Here is an 18,106-nt window from a genome sequence, read left to right on the forward strand (position 1 = left end):
AACAAAAAAAAAAAAAGAAAAAAAGAAAAATCCTTCCAGAGGCCACAAATAGTCAAGTTTGACACTCGTGCTGTAATTGGAGGGTTTCTTCACTGTCGACTCTGGCGGAACCAGGAAACGTCAATCAGACACTCTAGAAAATCTGCACACTTTGGACAGCTGCACGCCATGAGCTCATCATCCCGAAGGCTTCAGGTCCGATCCATCGACCGAACTGCACCTGAGTGAAGCCTCAGGCGTCTGAACGGTCATTTTATCAAGAACGCCGGGAATGCGTGCGCATGCAGTAGCCTGCTGTCTAATCTTAGCATCTCTGGGCACTGCTCAGTCACAGAAAAGAAAAACAAAACCCTCCTCAGTCGAGGAGGATGAGTCAGTGGCCACTCTAAGGGAGCAAATTTGTCCTCCTATTTCCTTTCACCTCCTCACGCTTTGATCAGAGGAAAGCCCTCATTAAGCCCCCAAAGGCAGCCGTCGTTTTCATCATGAACCCGCTTCTGCGGTGGAGGGAAAATCCCCCCCCGGACGTCAGAGGGGACGAGGACGCGATGGGGGGCGAGTGGGAAGAGGGACAGGGGCGTGTCTAGATTTATTTTTCTCAGGAGGGCCAGGCAGTGGCACAAACGGCACAAGGGTGGCGCACTAAAAATGCAATTTCATCTAAATCAGACCTCTGACCCTGCTCCGTTTTTGTTCAGATTTTGTGAAGATGAAGGACGTTGCGCTCATGTCACCTTCAGAGGGTTTTTTTTTTGTGTGTGTCGTATTCTTCAGCAGTTCTTGGTGCGGCGCCACCACAGGCCAACGAGGGGGCGAAGAGATTTTGGATTGTTTGACTCAGTGTATTGTGAAGGCGAACAGCAGCAGCTAAAACTGTAATAAATGTTGCAATTTTGATCCCCAAACGAACCGAGTCGATACTGGACTAGCCTTACATTACAATCAACAGCAGTGGAATAATAAAACTATTTAATTACCCAAACAAAACACATGGATCTATTAGCTACTGTGCAGCAGTGGATTTGTTTGATACAGTGACTCAGGCCACTTGCTAATTTTTCCAGTCACCCAATTAGCCTGTTTGGCTTAGCATAGCTTAACTGCATGCACTTTTTCATCAACATCAAATCAACGTTATCAAACCATTAAAAACCTCTACCAGTGTTGGGCAGAACTGTTTACTTACCTCCTTTTCTTCTTTGTGAAGAGTTTTTTTTCCATAAATAAAAAGTATTAATGGCGGTTCTAAGACAACAAAAGGAGCATTTATGTCATAAAATGCTCATATGATATGAACAAACTGACAGCTCAGTTGGGGGTGACCAGGCAGGGCGGCCAATCACACTTCAAGGGTAGCCGGTTTCCACCCCCCCGCTAGAGGTGGGGTCAAAGGGAGGTGGGGGAGATGATGGATGCAGCAACTTGGCCTTGTGCGGAGAGCAGTGGTGTGGGCCGGCCGTGGGGGTCTCCTCCCCAAACGCCGCCACCTGAACGCTGCTGGGCCGTTTTTTTTGCATTATGTATGGGCAGCATGCGCATCCGGCCAGCAAACACACAGAGCGACTACCGGCAGCCACGTGTGTATCCAACAGCAGCTAATGCACACAAAACATCGTCTGCAGCATTTCCCCCTCCTCCTCGAGCGTTTTTCCTGCAGAGTGAGCCGTGCTGCAGCAGTAATTAGCCCGCTCCAAACGTGCGCACGTGTGTGGCTTCGATTTCTTTTTTTTTTTTTCCCCAATCTGCCTCCTACTACTTGTCCCGCTCTCCGGATGCAGGTACCCAGAGCACCTACCCGTCTCATAGATCTTAATGTCAATTAAACAGGGATGAGTGCACACACACACACACACACACACACACACACACACTCAAAAACGAAAACTCTCCAGTGCATTTCAAGAGTGGCTGAATGCATGATGGGACGTGTGAGGGGAGGGGCCGGCCGGCTGCTGCTGCAGTGGCAAGCGGACGCTGAACTGAACCAGAGTGATGCTCCCTCCCACTCCCCCCCCCCGCATCCCCATCATTACAACATCAGCGTCAAAAGGTCTTTGTACCAGCAGCCTTTAGTGTAGTGTGTGGGGATCACTGAAGCATTGTCACAGAGACACTCGGTGACCATTCTGGAGAGCACGGCCATTCTGAGCCACAACAATGATGGGAAAATTGCACCTACCAGTGTTGGGCAGCGACACCATGACTTAGATCTTTAAAGCTGCCGCCCGGTCTTTTCTGTGAACTCGGTTAAACTCAGTGTCAGCTGTACAGCAACACGGCATTTCAGTTTTTTTGTTGTTGTTGTTATTTCTGTTGTAAATTGTTACTTAATCAAGATGAAATCTACCCTTTCCAAAGGAAGCCTTTGGTGACATCATCAAAGGTCGCCAAAAAGGCACAAGGCAACCAGTTTTCCTCTTTATTTGCGTGTTTTCATTCTAATCCCTTCCTCAAATGTGTAACTGTGCTTTGAGGCAAAATGTTTGGGACGTGAGGGAGAATGTTGCGTGAAATTTCTGGTCAAATTTGGCATAATTGCCTCTTGTGATGTCACCGACTCAAATGCAAACAAAGCAGAATTGGGAACCGTTTTAGTTAGCGGCCGTTTAAATAATTACTGTATCAGATCCAGTAGTGGGAATCCAGCTGTGTTTTTTATTGTCAGCGCACATTTTTTTTTTTAGGAAACAAAAACACACAACAGGATTGTGCCTTTAATCCCTCATGACAGAGGTAATGCAACACACACACTGCAGATACCCAGTGATTCAAATACGTCACTCAGCCATGATAGTGGTTTAGGAACCACAAAAGAGCAAAGTCACAATGCCCCTTTTTTTTTTCCCCCTGTCTTTTTTTAAACCAGAGGTTGTTTTGAACTGGTTCTGGATGGATTTACTGCCAATATGCTTTGTGTCAAGACTTTGGGACACACTTTATGAGAGAGGGGAGCAGCAGCTTCAAAACATTGTAATTATTTGAGAGTTAAACTGCCGCTTACCGAGGCCGGGAGATCTCAGCGTGGCGCTAGTGCGGAGAAAAACAAAATCTGCATCGCATTTGATCATAAATTCTGACAAATTACAGATTCCTGCAGAGCATCGTTTGAGCCGCCTACTTCTAACATGACTTACTTTTCTTTTTTCTTTTTCTTTCTTAAATATCTGCCTGCTTGCTGTAATGTAGCGCGGTGAGCTTCGGTCATCAACAGGCTGCGAAGGCTTCAGATTTCCTCACTTTCCACTGGTTGCTGTTGTGGAGTTTGGCATTTACGCAGAGATCTGGTTTTGCTCAGACACACTTACTGTAATGGGCCAAATCCAAGTGTGGACAGCTGCAAAAGAGACCACTGTGGGGTTTCAGGAACAGTGAAGGAGGCCGGGAATGAAAGCCACAAGCTCTGAGTCGGACTTCAGGCTCGGGTCGGACTGAGCGGGTCGGGTCAAACAAGCCCGTGCAGAGGGGAGGCGTCTCACAGCCGTCTGCTATGCAGATGAGGCAGAAACGGGGGACGTCCGAGGTCAATCGCTTCCTTTCTTGCCCCGTTTTCAAAACACGTTGAGGAGAAGACGCGGTCGGAGCGCCGGCTGAGCGGCACCGAGCGTGAGGGATGAGCTACGGTGGCCCGGATGGGTCACCCAACAGAAGCCGCCTCGCCCCACAGCCACTTATATTCCTGTTGTCTAAGAGCTCTGAGGTTTATGTGTGTTTAATTTAATTTGAGGTGGCTTTGAAACCTTAAATCCTGGAGTTGGTCCCTCTAGCAGACAGTCCGGGCTCCTCGACAGCTTATCATAAAGCGGGGATTAGCTGCTTTTTTTTTTTACTTCGGAGAATATGAGGACGCGAGAGGCAGACATGCTGCACTTAAAGTTATTTGCTGCTTAAGTAAATAAGCCCCGATGGGCGTTAAATCTCGCCGCCGCCTCGCCCGCCTGCCGACCCGAGAGGCATTTCGCGGGGTACCGACTGCTGCCTAATCTGTGCTGGCAAGAAATATTGGGGGAGTAGCAGATTAACACTTGTGCTGGCATGTTAAGATGAATTGTTTTCACGTTAGGAATAGTTCGAAAACGCACAGTCACACTCTACGGGACGCCTGAGGGGTCATTGCATGCGAACCTGTGGCGTCTTACCTTTAGACACAGATGAGCCCGCAGTTGTAATCCTCTTAAGACAAGCTCTTTTGTAGTGTACAAAAAACCCCCCAAAAAAATCAGTTATCTATCCTGTCTGACCGGCTAGTCAGATTAATTCCCATTACCTTCGTCCAGTTTAGTTTGTGCCTCCTAATAGTCGGTGTTTACGTCGGCGATATGGTCTAGGAATTTTATTGCGATATTTTGTGGTAATATAGTGATAACAGTGAGTATCGTGATTGAAAAATGTATGTTAATTACTTATTTTTTTAGGTAACTGTATGGCTGTGGGCTGCACAGTGGCGCAGTTGGTAGAGCTGTTGCCTTGCAACAAGAAGGTTCTGGGTTCGATTCCCAGCCTGGGGTCTTTCTGCATGGAGTTTGCATGTTCTCCCTGTGCGTTGCGTGGGTTTTCTCCGGGTACTCCGGTTTCCTCCCACAGTCCAAAAACATGACTGTCAGGTTAATTGGCCTCTCCAAATTGCCCCTAGGTGTGAGTGTGTGTGTGCATGGTTGTGTGTCCTGTGTGTCTCTGTGTTGCCCTGCGACAGACTGGCAACCTGTCCAGGGTGTACCCCGCCTCTCGCCCGAAACGTTGGCTGGAGATGGGCACCAGCACCCCTCCCGACCCCACTGAGGGAAAAAGGGTGCAAGAAAATGGATGGATGGATGGATGGATGTATGGCTGTGACTGAAAATATTGTTGCTGAAAAACATTCTTGTTTGAAATAGGTTTGTTCTGGATGCCACTTCTTTAAAAAAAAGTGTGATTTATATCACTAAGCTGCACACAGTAATGGCAATTTGTCATATTTTGGAATTTACTGGTAATTATTGATGCGTTGGTGGAGTAAGGCATGGAAAAATAAGTAACTAAAATTATATTTTTCTTAATTTAACACCAATAACACTTTTTTTTCCTCTTAAATTTCTTCTTTTTCACAATAGGATTAAGAATACGATAAACGCCGACCGCTAGTCTGTGTTGCAGCATTAACCCACACCACATACCAAACAAAATATTCAGTTTTGTTCTCGACTGATCACACAACTCGGTCGCCCAGCTGGATTTAGACCAGAGTTTAGTTTTGTTTTGAAGCGTTTAAATCTAACAGCTTCACGTCCACATTTTAAGGTTTTAATTTGTTAAAAAAAAATCTTGGTCTATCACATAAGATAGCAAGCAAAAAATACCTGGCAGTTTGTAGGTGTAATGTGACAAAAATGTAGAAAGATTCTTGTGCTTTTCCTGGCTACTGTCTGGTCGCAGACTACGCTGGTTGTAGCAGAGATCCCAGAGCGAGACACGTCCTCTACTTTCAGTTCCACTGAGACCACAGAAGAAGAGAAGTAGGTGTTCGTCGGGGAAATTTGTGAATAAATCAGATCGACTGCGATCCAAAAGTAGATAATGATGTTACTATGCGACACCCCCATTATTTCTTTTTTTGTTTTTTTGTATGTGCCGTTAGAAACGTAACATGTCGGATCCTCTCAGTAACACGAAGCTCTGAATGTAACAGAGGGTTTTTGGAGAAGTGTTGAGAGGTTGGGCCCTGCTGGAGCTGCTTTGGGGGTTTCACCCGTCACTCTTTTCCCCAATTTCACCCTCTCTTGTTTTATAGCGTTCACATTAAAGGCCCTCCGCCCCCGCAAACAACAGCTGAGACATTAAAAAGATGGAGGGGGGGTTCTAGTAATTTACTTTATAAGGTTGCCTTGCCCTTTTTTTTCCCATTTGCAGTTTGGAAAAAAAGAAAGAAAAAAAACTAAACAAATTCTCTTCAGCTATTTTTATTTTTTGCTGTACTTAAGTGCTTATTATTTCACTTTTTTTTTTTTTACCAACAGCAAAAACAATAAAAGGCCACATTTGTTAAAGTGAGACTCTTTAAAACTGACATGACTTCCTACCAGTTGGACCTTTTCCAGACTGGTTTCCCACAGATATCCCACTGATCTCTTTATGTTCGTAACCTAGCGTGCCGCCACTGTGAGAAAACAGTCTGTGTGTTCCTTAGGCTCCGATTTAGCAGACGTCTGTAATAGTAACCGGTGGAATTAGGCAGAACTTCTTCCTGGGCCAGTGGAGACCCTTTCATGTGGCTGCTCCAGATTTTGCCATCAAGCAGAGGCGCTTTCCATCGCAGCAGCTTTTCACCCCGTGACCCACGGCTGCCATAAAAGCAGCGCTTCCTGGCTTCGCCGACGGTCACTTCAAGACCGCCGCCGCTGCTGCTGTCATTACGGCTGCTGTTTCCTCCTTTATGGTCGTCGCAGTTCTGAGGGGCTCTCTGCACGTTACATCGTGTTGAGAGGATCATTTGCGGAACACACAGCAGACTGACTGAGGGGCAAATGAGGCAAAAAGTCCTTTCCAGCACACATACACACACACACAAAAAAGATGCCACTGTTCCTCTTTGGTAATCCAAAAAGTCCCACTGGAGATGTTGACAGAGCTATATTAGCGTGTGCTAACACACCACATACCAACAGCATGGATTCATCTGAGCAACCTCAGTGTTGTTGGTAACCGCAGGGCTTTGCACATGCCGATTTGGTTCCTTGGCTGCTTTTTTAAAGGGATATTAATGCAAGATCACAAACAACCGTACGTGAGCGCGACGCCGCTTCCTCTGTTCACACCACTGCATCCATTTATTTAATAGTATAGGATGATATGCTGCTTTTAGTCTTTCGGTTTTGTAGAAATGTCTCTTCGGCATCAGACTGGCGGCTTTACGGAACGTCGTGGCGCCAGAAGACGGACACAGGCTGCGTACTTTAACCTTTTCTCCACCCAAAAAATGACCGCAGCGCGAGATTATCCCCAATTATCTCTCAAGGAGTGCATTCTCAAACTTTGTCTTAGTTAGGCTGAACTTAAAGCGAACCCATTATGCAAAATTCCACAAGTTGAATGTTTTTGTACTTTCATTTGGATCTCTACTGCTTCTAAAAACAGCCCAAGTACTAAAATAAAAAGAAAACAACACTCGGTCAGTTTTTGGCAAAAAGTTTTCTGGTGTCTGGAAAATGAGCTATTTCAAAAAACTGACTGTTAAGACACCTTCGATGGACACTGTGCTGTCAAAGTGTTTTGTTGTTGACTAAATTCTTGCTGTATGTGCAGGAGGCTCCACTGCTGCTTTTCAAAGATATACAGTTACATAATTGTGAAAAAAAAAAAAAAAAAAAAGTACTAACATGTTTAGTATTTAGTATCATAGACCAACCCTAACCTGTTCAAGGAAGCATAATAAGGCAAATGGCTTGAATAAATAAGCTGGAATATTTAAATGGATTTAATGAGCATGTTCATTTTAAGGTATTTCCCTGACAACTGATAAAGGGGAAATTGTCCAGTTTGGCTGATTGGCTTAATGACTGCAGTAAGAGAGCTATGAAAAAGTTGTACTTGTGAGTGTTGATTACAGAACAGTGATTGTTCAACAGAAATCCAGCGTTAGGCAGTAACTCGTTTTATGCCGTGTGGACGAACTGTTCATTATCTTTTAGTTTAAATATTTAGATTTGATGTAGTTTGTACTTCCTTTTTCTGAAGAGTCCACTTGTCAGTGCTTCCTCAAGTCCCCCACTGATCTCTGACATGTGAGGTAAGAGTTAGTCTGATAATCACTGACCTCTCCTTTGTCATGACAGGAGTGTGTGTGAGTGTGTTGATATAAAGAGAGGGAGGATGTGTTTCCTTTACTTTAAAGAGTTTGCTTTAGGATTACAGCGTCCCAGATGATCACAGAGTATACAAAGATCAATCCCTGAGTTTTTTTTCTTCTTCTTCTTTAAATCTCTTTAAATAACGTTGGAGTGACATGACGAGCGGAGGCTGAGGGATTGTCCCAACGCTCATGTCCCAAGTTGACGCTCCATCCCTCCCTTCCTGGGAGGGCTGGAGTGGGTCATTGTCTGCAAAGATTAGAGAGCTTTCCTGGAGAAAATGTCAAAATTGGTCTCTTCGTGCAGACAGGAAGATTGAAGGAAGGAAGCATGGCAGATTTGTTGGACAGTTTGTTGACTTCGACGGGCTTTCCTAAACAAGCACCTACCTCATCCCTTCCTAAAAGATAAGAAAACGTTCTCTCCCTGGATTCCATTGTTAATCAGCACCGCACTGATAATATAAAAGATATGTTTTGGATTGTTGACGTAAGACATTGGAATAAACCACAGTAGAGTGTATGTATATATATATATATATATATATATATATATATATTTTTTTTTTTTTCCTCTACACAGACTTTGTTTTTCTTTCCTCCAGCACCCCTTGACATTCACATCTATTTCAGCACAACAAGAGAACTTCTCTGTGTGGTGAAGGTCAGACTCGGTGCTTCCCCCGAGCCCCGGGGTTCTGCTCAGACTGCTGATATGTGCGATGAAGGAATGGAAATGGCAGACTGCGCAATCCGTGCCTGTATCCATGGGAACCCACATAGCGAATATCGATCAACAGAGCATCAGGTCAGGCTCCGCCCCGTCCCGAGATGAGCTGAAATTGAATTTTTCTGGAAAATCCTCAGGGTTTTTTTTTTCCCCCGTCGAGGATTTGGGCTCTGATGTCGACCCTTCCTTGCAGTTCGAGTCGCGCCCAGCGGCTGTGAAGGCAGACCCACACAGCTCGGAGTAATATTAGCCCTCGGCTCCTGAAGGTTCCGACCGCTGCTGGAATAATATTTTTGAAGTGTGTATTCACAGCGGCTCCTATATTTGAGAAAGCCTTCCGTTCTGGAAGCAAAATTTAATCTTTTCCTCAATTAGAGCCAAAGCTGGAGCTCAGCGGGGAGGGGGGGTGGGGAGGAGCCGTAAATCCTCATATATATCCATCAGTCAAAGCATGAATAATCTCCTGTTTGTTTTTGGGCCTCGCCACATATTTCATCATCAGCTATTGTTTTGACTCGATGCGCCGATGTCTGTCATGCCGTCGGCGGGGTTTTCATTGCCTCGCTTAGCGCACGTCTCGGTTTGGAAGAAGCGGATCTGAATGAGGCCGCTGACCTCTGTCAGAGTCTCAGATCTTCCTGTTAATGGGCCGGGGTCAAAGGTGGGCTCGCACTCTCGCAGATGCACTTAAAGCGCCGGCTCTGTTTTTTTTTTTTTCTGTCTTTTATGAGAAAGTGCTGTCGATTTCAGTCCCCGAGACATTTGAGTTGTCGCAGCAAAGCAAAAAAAAAAAAAAAAAGGCAGGTTGCTATGCGCATACATCCAAAACACCGAAGGAAGCACATGTGTCATCACATTTTAATTGTGGTCGTTGTTGCACCTAATAGATAACTATATAATGGAGGTTTATTTGACAGCAACAACAGAAGAGCAGAAATCCCCTCCCAACGTTTCATGCGTTTAGTTAATCCCACTGACGGACATCTGCTTGCTAATCGTGGATTACCTGAGGGTTGCAGAAGCTATCTGAGTTATTCTTGAGGGAAGATGGTGCGGTATGTGGAGGAAACGTTTGAGAGACACAAAAAGAAAGGGGAAAAAAAAAAGTTACCTTAAGGTGTTTTCCCACGCCAGGAGGAATTTACTTCGTTTACACACCCTATGTTTGCGTTTAGGCAAGACGGAAATGTCAGCGATGGAAAGGAGAGCATCCCTGTCAATAATCACGTAAATCTAAGAAACAACTAATCAGGTGAGACTTCAAAATCATCGTCAGTGTTTAATATACATGAGCCATTCAGAGACATGATCTGTTAAACTACAATAAGCTCTGAGTCACTTCAAGAATAAATACCAAACAAAATATTCCCTTCACCATCTTTCTCTTCATACTTCAAAAATAAATTAATAAAACATTATTTCAAGTTTTTATGTGGATAAATGAGTACAAAACATCATATTACTACTGGTTTAGAAGCAGCTGGACCTTTTTAGCCTCGTTATTCTTCATTTGCGTGGCCAAAGCACGGCAATTATCCCGAGGAGGGAAAAAAAAGACACTTTGTGCCACTCTAAAGCTCAATTGAGCTGAAAATACTAAACATAGTCCATTTTGAGCCTTTTGTGCTTTGCGGGCTCCCGTAGAAGATCCCCAAAAAGACGGGCTCAAGTTGTGGTTAAATCAAGTGGAGGCCAGTTAAATAGTTGAGTCTGGTGTGTTATAAGATACACACAAAGTATTTCGTGTGGAAAGCTGCTATCTTACGCAGCCGTCTAAAACTGTGGGAAAAACACTCCAGCCAGACGCAGCACACAAGAGCTAACGCTAGCAGCGACTCTGAAAGGATGAATGTATTTAGCCGGCTATTATTTAAATAACCGGGTTTATCTGCTTTATTGCAGAGAGAGAAACACTACATAATGACTTTAATCCTCCGCGCTGTTATGTAAAAAGCAGTGGGATTACTGACGAACACACACACGTGCTGACACCGGCTGCGTGCTTGATGCTAGCATGTGCGCGGACATATTTATAGCTGAGCTTGTCCTGATACAGGTTCAAAAACATGCGGAAATAGTTTTGCTTATTGTGTTTTAAAGGACTTATTAATGAAATTTAGGAATAACAGATGGCTATATGGGTCAGATTATCATCTTATTCAGGTTTTAGGGTTTGTTTTGCAAATGCTAGCATTGCTTCTCCCTCAAACTGGCCTATACTCAAGTATTCTTCCAATATAAGCTAATAAATATGCCTGTGGAGGTTTGCAGTTCAGTTTATTTGCCTCTAAACTGAATTTAAATCCCATTTTCTGGGCGCTGATGCAAGCTTGACCGCCTTGCCGCTTCTCTGATGTGTCGATCCGCCCGCCATTTGGTGCTTCTTTCTCTCTATCCAATGATTATCTCTGGTTAATGTGTCCAGGTCTCAGGAATCCTCCCTAAATAACTCTCCTACAGGTCCAGGTCGGGTTCAGGTGCCGCTCAGTATTTATTCCTGGGAGACACCGGTGCGAACGAGCGAAGCTCATGGTTATGCCGCCGCAATCAGACAGTCCCATCACATCTGAAACACCTTTGCTTCGCTTCACCGCATCTCTATCCAAAACATCTAATGCATTATCTCATCCGAACAAGCCGGGCTATAACACCCTGGATGTATTATTGATGAGCTATAGGTTTGGTCTGCTTTGCAGCGAATCCACAACAGTGCTATCAAATATTCAGCACGGATTGGCAGGGACTAATGCAAGCTTTTGATTAGTGATGGAAAATTAGCTGGACGAAAGAAAAGGGCTATTAATTGAAGCGGTAAGGCTGGTAAAGCTAGAGGCCTGCAAATCGATTTAGCTTAATGAGTTCTTACAAAAGGTCAGGACAATGGTTCGGTTGCTGAAATATCCGCTCATCTTTTGAAGAGGTTTTCAGGTAAATAGATTATGATTTAAAGTGGAGTTTTTTTCTTTTTCCTGTAGGCCTAGATTTCATCAATGAATTTGCGGAATGAAAAATGACTCGAAATGTGCACTGCTAATAACAAATCAATTTATGATGAGATTTAGCTGGAGGAACACGGAGCAGTGTGTTTTATACCCCAAGAATCAACACGTTCAGGACTTATGACAGCTGAAACGGCCTGGAGCTAGAAAAATATTGATCATTGTGTGTTAATGCGTTGATGCGTGTCTGGTCTTGTTCCTCTGGCTTCCATGGCATTTGTTTCATGTATACTTTATTTCCTCCTCTTCTTGAAGACATGTAAACATGTAGAAATCGAGAACAACCAGAATGTGCAGCAACGTCCACCCTCAGGCAACGAGCCTGCTAGATGCACCTTTAGTCATCAAAACAGGCACTTGGATGCAAAACGCACTAGGCGTGGACTGATATCAGTCTGGTTTGACTTTATCAAAGTATTTGCACACTTTGCTTTTGTCCTGCTGTTTCGAGTTGAAATGTAACAGTGTTATATTTGGAGTTCACACTAGGCAACTAGAGATATGTCTAAGCAGTTGAATTTTTTTCCCGTGTAATTAAAAGGGGGCTGTATTTTTTAAAAATCGACATGTTATAATGATATTCCCTCAACAAAAACATACCTGGACTTGATTCTCTGATGCGTGTTTGAGAAATCCTTTACGTCTCCCGTGGCAACCATTCAGCTGTGCAAAACGCCTGGTTGGACCTAGCCTTGGGCCCACCTTCAAGCATCTGAGGAACCATTAACTCACCCCACTCCGCTCCTTCAGACTAGCCAGCAGGAATTAGCAAAGACTTGGTGAAACTGCGCATCATTCTGAGCTCATTGTAGGAGCTTCATCTCAGTGCAACGTTGGTAAAAACACTGTTAATAGAGGAGCGACGTTGTGATGACTCCCTGAAGGCGGATATTCAGAAAGAGACAGAGTTCTTAAAGCAACAGAGGCCCAGTCTCAAGGCGTGAAACTGCAAAGTCAAATTTCCTTTTTACAACAGCTGAAGTTAACATAGTCACTTGATCGTGCTATAAAATAGAACCATGCATCTGGAAAACACATAATACTGCCTCCTTAAGGGGAAACGTGTGCTTCTTTAAGCCAGTTGAGCAGCAGTGTGCAGCAAGAGGTGACAGAGGAGTAAACTCTTAGTTTTTCTGGCACTTTCTCCAACACCTCATGAAAAGGAGAAGAACATTCTGATGCAAAACTATATACACCTTGGCTGCTGATACGGTTGCTCAGCAACTGGCGATCAGCTGGGCACCTTTCATCTAAATAATGCAGCAGCTTTGTTTTCCAGTCTCGGGACACGCTCCCTTCCCAGCATGTCCCGAGACTCGTCCCCACCAGACAGAGGGGGAATCCATCCTCTTGCATGAACTCTGAAGCCCTCCCATGCGGACAGCTGCGTTTCCCAGACATCTGCAGCACGTTTCCTTTCTGTGTGGCAGGCGAAGGAAGCGGAATGGAAAAACTGCTCCCTCCGCCCACTGTGTAGCCACATGGCAAAGGGAGGAGAGCAGTCGGTCAGGAGCCCGCCGGCCGCGGTCGGGCATATTTGTGGTCGGCTTTCTCCTCCACTTCAGTCTGAAGCTCGGGCCTGCCTCCTGCCTCTGCTTGCTCCTTCTCAGGCGCTCGAATCGCTTCCCCACCAAAAAAAAAAAATGTCCGGGATTACAATCAGAAAGGCAGTGCTTTCTCCTCACTCATTATGTTTCCCCTGCCGACTTCCCTGCCTCTCTCCCTGCCTGCCAGACTCTATTTATACTGACGGGGGCGACTCACGAAAAAGGGAGCACCCCGTTTTCTAGCAGGAGAGGATTTGGCCCACATCAGCAGTAGCGGTTCACCGCTGTTCGGCACTCTCTGGCCAGAATGAATGACTTCCATCCATTGGCTTGTGAAACCAGGGGAAAGGGGGAACAATCAGACATATATACCAAACAATGGAAACAAAAAAAAAAAAAAAAAAAGCTTTGAAGGAAACAAACCCAGCCCTGATGTAGCTGCTGACTGCTATTCACTACGTCCTTTCAGGGTCTCTCTCTCTTGAACTGGATTCTCCTCTTCCTCTTAGCCTAGTTTCTCTGAACAGAAATAGACGTAATAGAAGCTGCAGATCCCAACAGGTCTCTGTTGGGGGGGGGGTGGAAATGAAACCTGCCCTCTCACCAGCTTCTGGAGGGCCTGTCTGCGTGTCGGTCTGGGTTGGCTGTGTTTGTTGTCTCATGCCTTCATTTGGATTTATTTCGCCGCCACCACCACCCCGACAGTAAATCAACAGTTTGGGTCGCAGTCACAAAAAGTACTATTCATATCTCCGAATGATCAGCGACCATTCATTTGCTCTGAATGTGCCATTTGTGGCACGGGCAACGCGCGAGCTGCGATTTGAGTCATTTCTTCTCCAGCTCTGCCGCTCATAAAGGCAGACTTTATGAGCGCGAGCCGCCCGGCCTCCTTTCTGTTTTTAACTGCGACGTGCCGCTGCTGCTGCTGCTGCGCGCGCCCGTAGGTACGCACGCTAATGCTCCGGCTCGCGCGCGCACCAATCGTTTCGTGAAAGAGGGCTTTAAGTGTTACAGGAGACGTAAACCTGGCTGACGTCACAAACATAGGTCAATGGGAGCAGTTTAAACGCGTCGTCAATAGTCCCCCCCCCACCCAATCTTTAGTCTGAGCCGGTGGAGTGGGAGGCATGTGAGGGGAAGGGAGTGGCCTGCCGCTGGGCGCTGAGCACCTTGAATGAAGGTAGCAACAGCAGCAGCAGCAGCAGGTGTTTGCGTGAGCCGTCTGGAAGAGCCGCATTCCTCGGATGTTTCCCTTCTTTCGGCGTCGCGGCTCAGATGCTCACTGGTGTTTCTCAGTTACAGTTCACTGCGAAGCTATTTCGTAGCCTTTGAGCTTTTTTTTTATTTTTTATTTTTCCACACTTTGTCATGTTACAGTCAGAAACCTCAAGGCATTTTAGGAAGCTGGTGCATTTATGTCTTACGAGTAAAATGTGGACAGTGTGACCTGCGTTGTAAACACAAACGAACGCAGCGGACAGCAGGTCAGGGAGAAAGATGTGGTTTAAAGCAGGGTTAGGTTATAAAACAATACACCATCTCACAGAGATCCATCATCAGATAATAGGATGAGATGGCACAACTGCAAAGAGCTCAGGCACGGCAATCTGTTGTAAACTTATTATGCGCTTCCAAGGGCGTAGGAACGAGTCTGTCATTGGGGGGGACGCATATCAGAAACCTGACAGATCAGTAAATAGCTTGAGCAGAAATGTCATAAACTATTGTGCCATCAACACGTCAGTAATGCGTTACTCTAATCTGACCCTTGTTTCAGTAACAAGTATTCTAACACAGTACTATTTACAATCCAATAATCAGACTAAAGTTATGCAAAACATAATCACCGTCATTCCAGGATGAACACTCACTTTATCATCTGCCTCACAACTAGCAAGCTAAATACTCTGGTAGCACAGACAGGCTACCAGATTCTGATATATTTTATTGGTCAAAAGACATTTGATTATTGGTCAAAATGCATTGATATAAATTGACTGGTAATTGAACTGGTTCTACCTCTTTCTAAAACCAAAGTAGAAAACAGCTCATAAAATAGGACTCAGAAGTTTTAACCTCAATACAGCAGTTTGACTAACAAAAATAAAATCTTAAAAACAAGTTTTGTTCTTCTTGAACAACTCTCTACGTCAGTGCAACAGTTTGATCTACAAAATAAATAAAAATTATACTTTTCACATCTAACAGACACCTTAACTCCTCACTGTTAACTCAGTCTCACTTTCCAGCCCTGCATTCAGTAACTTACCAAACATGAGCCATAAAAACACTGAAGCAAAAAGCCTCTGACTCTCTGCAGCCTGATGTTCCTGCATGGATTCATGGATTTACAACAGACACTACAGTAATGTACAGTGTCAGAATGTGAGCTAAATATAAAAAGTATGTTTTTATCATACAGAATGAGAATTTAAACAACTTCATTTTCAGATGTTTACATTATTATACATCTCAACTCTAATTACTGTGTAGCAAAAATGTTCACAAATTTATTTTTAAACCTCTCCTCATGCACTTTTCTTATTGTCTCCTAACCATTACCCTTATAGTGTGGAAATAATGAAAAAAATATTGAAACGTTGAAAGAAATCAACCTGACATCAGTCTTCACCCGTTGTCCTTTCTGGTTTTATTGTAATTAATGTAATTTTTCTATTTTCACACTTTTTTATTTAACCTTTATTTCACCAGGATACAAAAACTCATTTGACTTCGGTGCAACAAATTGCAGTAAATGTGCCGCTAACAGAGTATCCACTAAATCGGTGCTGAATGCAAATCCACACCACACTTTTCAGATCTTTGAATGGAAGACAATTAGAAAACCTTTCACTTTACAATTATGTGCAACTTTGTATAGTTTTGCCAAATATGTTCTAAAAATACACAGAGGTTGCTGTATGCAATGTGACAAAATGGAACAAAATCTAAAAGGGATAAATACTCTTACAAGGTGAGATATGAGATGTTTGGTGGAAATACCTCGTTTTTTTTTTTTCATCGCTGTCTGAGATTTTCTACTGTCAAATGTTGCACATCAAACTCAGTTCTAATAAACTCAGTTTGAATATTTAAAAAAAAAAAAGAAAAAAAAACTGCCTTCCTTTCTCTTGACCTTTATCTCCTTCAGCTCACATACACCATCGTCATGGCAACTGCAGCGGTACTGCTGGGCTTCAACAAAGGTTGAAGCAGCGAATAAAGATCAAGATCCGCTGAAAGGCTGTAAGGGCGGATCGGGGCAGGAGGATCGTCAGGAGAACCGGCTGAATGCGAAGCAGTGGAAACGCTGCAGACGTGCAGCGTTGAGATGCTGCACTCAGTCTCTGCTGCTTCTCTGAAATCCCCCACAGATTAACTCACTTCACTGCACGGCTCGTTGCACTTGAAACTCATGCAACACACAGGACGGCTTTGATCTGTCTTCCATCTCTGTTTTTATCGGGGGGGTTTTTTATCAATTGCTCAACAGTTACTCTCACGGTTTTTGTCCTTCTCATGTTAACGGCCGCCGCTCTTTTGGGGTTGAGGTGGTTTAGTGGTTGTAGCCGCTCTGCTCAGTTTCAGTCAACAATTCCAGATCTGCACTCGGTGTCTTGTTTAGGAACACGCCGCCTGCTGTGTTGACTCTGCTGTGTGTTATTTTTTTTGAGTAATTGCCTGGTAATTGTGCTGTAAGAACTAGCCGGGTGTGGCTCAGACGAACGCACACCGTGTCCAGGAGGGACGCTCCACCATCTGGTGTAGGAATCCTCATCACAGCAGATGTATGAGAGTGTGTGTGTGTGTGTGTGTGTGTGTCTGTAGCAGTAGTAGGGCGGGGAGGTGGGCTAACAGTCAAGGCTAATTACTGTACAGCTGCAGTTTTACACATTCGCTGCTGTTTGACAGGGTGGACAGAGTCCCTGTTGCAGCTACTGTGTCTGCAGGGAGTGTGTCGGTGAAGCCATGCAGACATTTGTCAGTAAAATACTGGGTAGCTGGTATCTTTTTAGTAATTTTTACCCCAGCTTTAATGTGTTTATTGTTTCATCAAGGCATTCTTTTTGCAGTCGCATCATAACATCAGGAATCATGAGCGAAGTACTTGGTCACACATGTTGGGGATTGCCCTCACGTTTGCCAAAAAACATGTTTTATTTGTTGCTTGTAATGGCTCGACTGTTCTTGTGGGTTTTCCAGCATAAGAACGGTGCTGGAAAACCCACATGTGCGTTTCATTAGAATGTTATCGAAAGTTTGTGTACTTCAGTAAGTAGATTCACTGAGCGCACTGTATTGGATACTCGACTTCACTTGAATTCATATTAATTCGTCTTTAGAACGGTGCAGTTTTTCCTAAAAACTAACTCTTCAGGAAGCATTAAAAGTCACATTTAACTCCTTCTGGGTCATTACGCCTCGTCTTTTCAGCAGACGCCACACCTCAGAAACAGCGAAGTTGCCGTCAGATTAGCAGCGAATGACGTGTTCCACTGAAACCCGAAACGATGAGCAAACTTAAGGCGAGCTATCGCGAAAGACAAACAACAGAAAGATTTTCTTACTGTAAACCTGAAATGTGCTTCCTGCACCGTAGGAATGTGAAGCCGGTGGTCTGACTCAGATCACTGGTATGTGCACCTGCAACCTGCTTTCCACCGCCTCCCTCCGTTGTCAGGTTGGCAGGTTGTAGTCGGCTGACTTTCCGTTCCTGTTGATAAAGTGGACCCTTTCTCGCTCTTTGCCCCTCTCCTGAGATAATGAAGGACAGAAAGTCTTTCCAGAGATCCAGGTGGACTGCAGCTACCGGGGTTTGCTTGGTGATGGTGTGTGCACAGGAGAGAAGCTTTTCAGCGTGTTATTTATATATTTTTTTTCATCCATTTTCATGAGCCGTGTTGCAATCCCAAAGCCGTTGCACTGCCAGGCACATCACTCTTTGTTTGGACTGCTGGAATGTACAACTTAGATAGTGCTCTCGCTTGCTTATTATCCTGATAAAAAA

At 44.6% G+C, this 18,106-nt stretch overlaps 1 protein-coding gene across 3 annotated transcripts in view; it reads left to right on the plus strand.

Annotated features, from left to right (window-relative positions):
- LOC103476086 (protein spinster homolog 2-like) overlaps positions 1-9,812 on the plus strand; it is a 14,146-nt gene extending 4,334 nt beyond the window's left edge. For 2 of the 3 annotated variants that reach the window (XM_008428161.2, XM_017308654.1), the window contains exon 3: positions 9,725-9,812. In XM_008428161.2, coding sequence (XP_008426383.1) covers positions 9,725-9,780 — 56 coding nt within the window. In that variant the 3' untranslated portion in view covers positions 9,781-9,812. Of the gene's footprint in view, positions 1-8,452; positions 8,497-9,724 lie in introns of those variants that run through there. The other variant, XM_017308655.1, reaches the window with a different exon arrangement.
- The last annotated feature ends 8,294 nt before the right edge of the window (positions 9,813-18,106 follow it).

The sequence above is a fragment of the Poecilia reticulata genome, linkage group LG14 (genome assembly GCF_000633615.1).
Source record: "Poecilia reticulata strain Guanapo linkage group LG14, Guppy_female_1.0+MT, whole genome shotgun sequence".
NCBI lineage: Eukaryota > Metazoa > Chordata > Actinopteri > Cyprinodontiformes > Poeciliidae > Poecilia > Poecilia reticulata.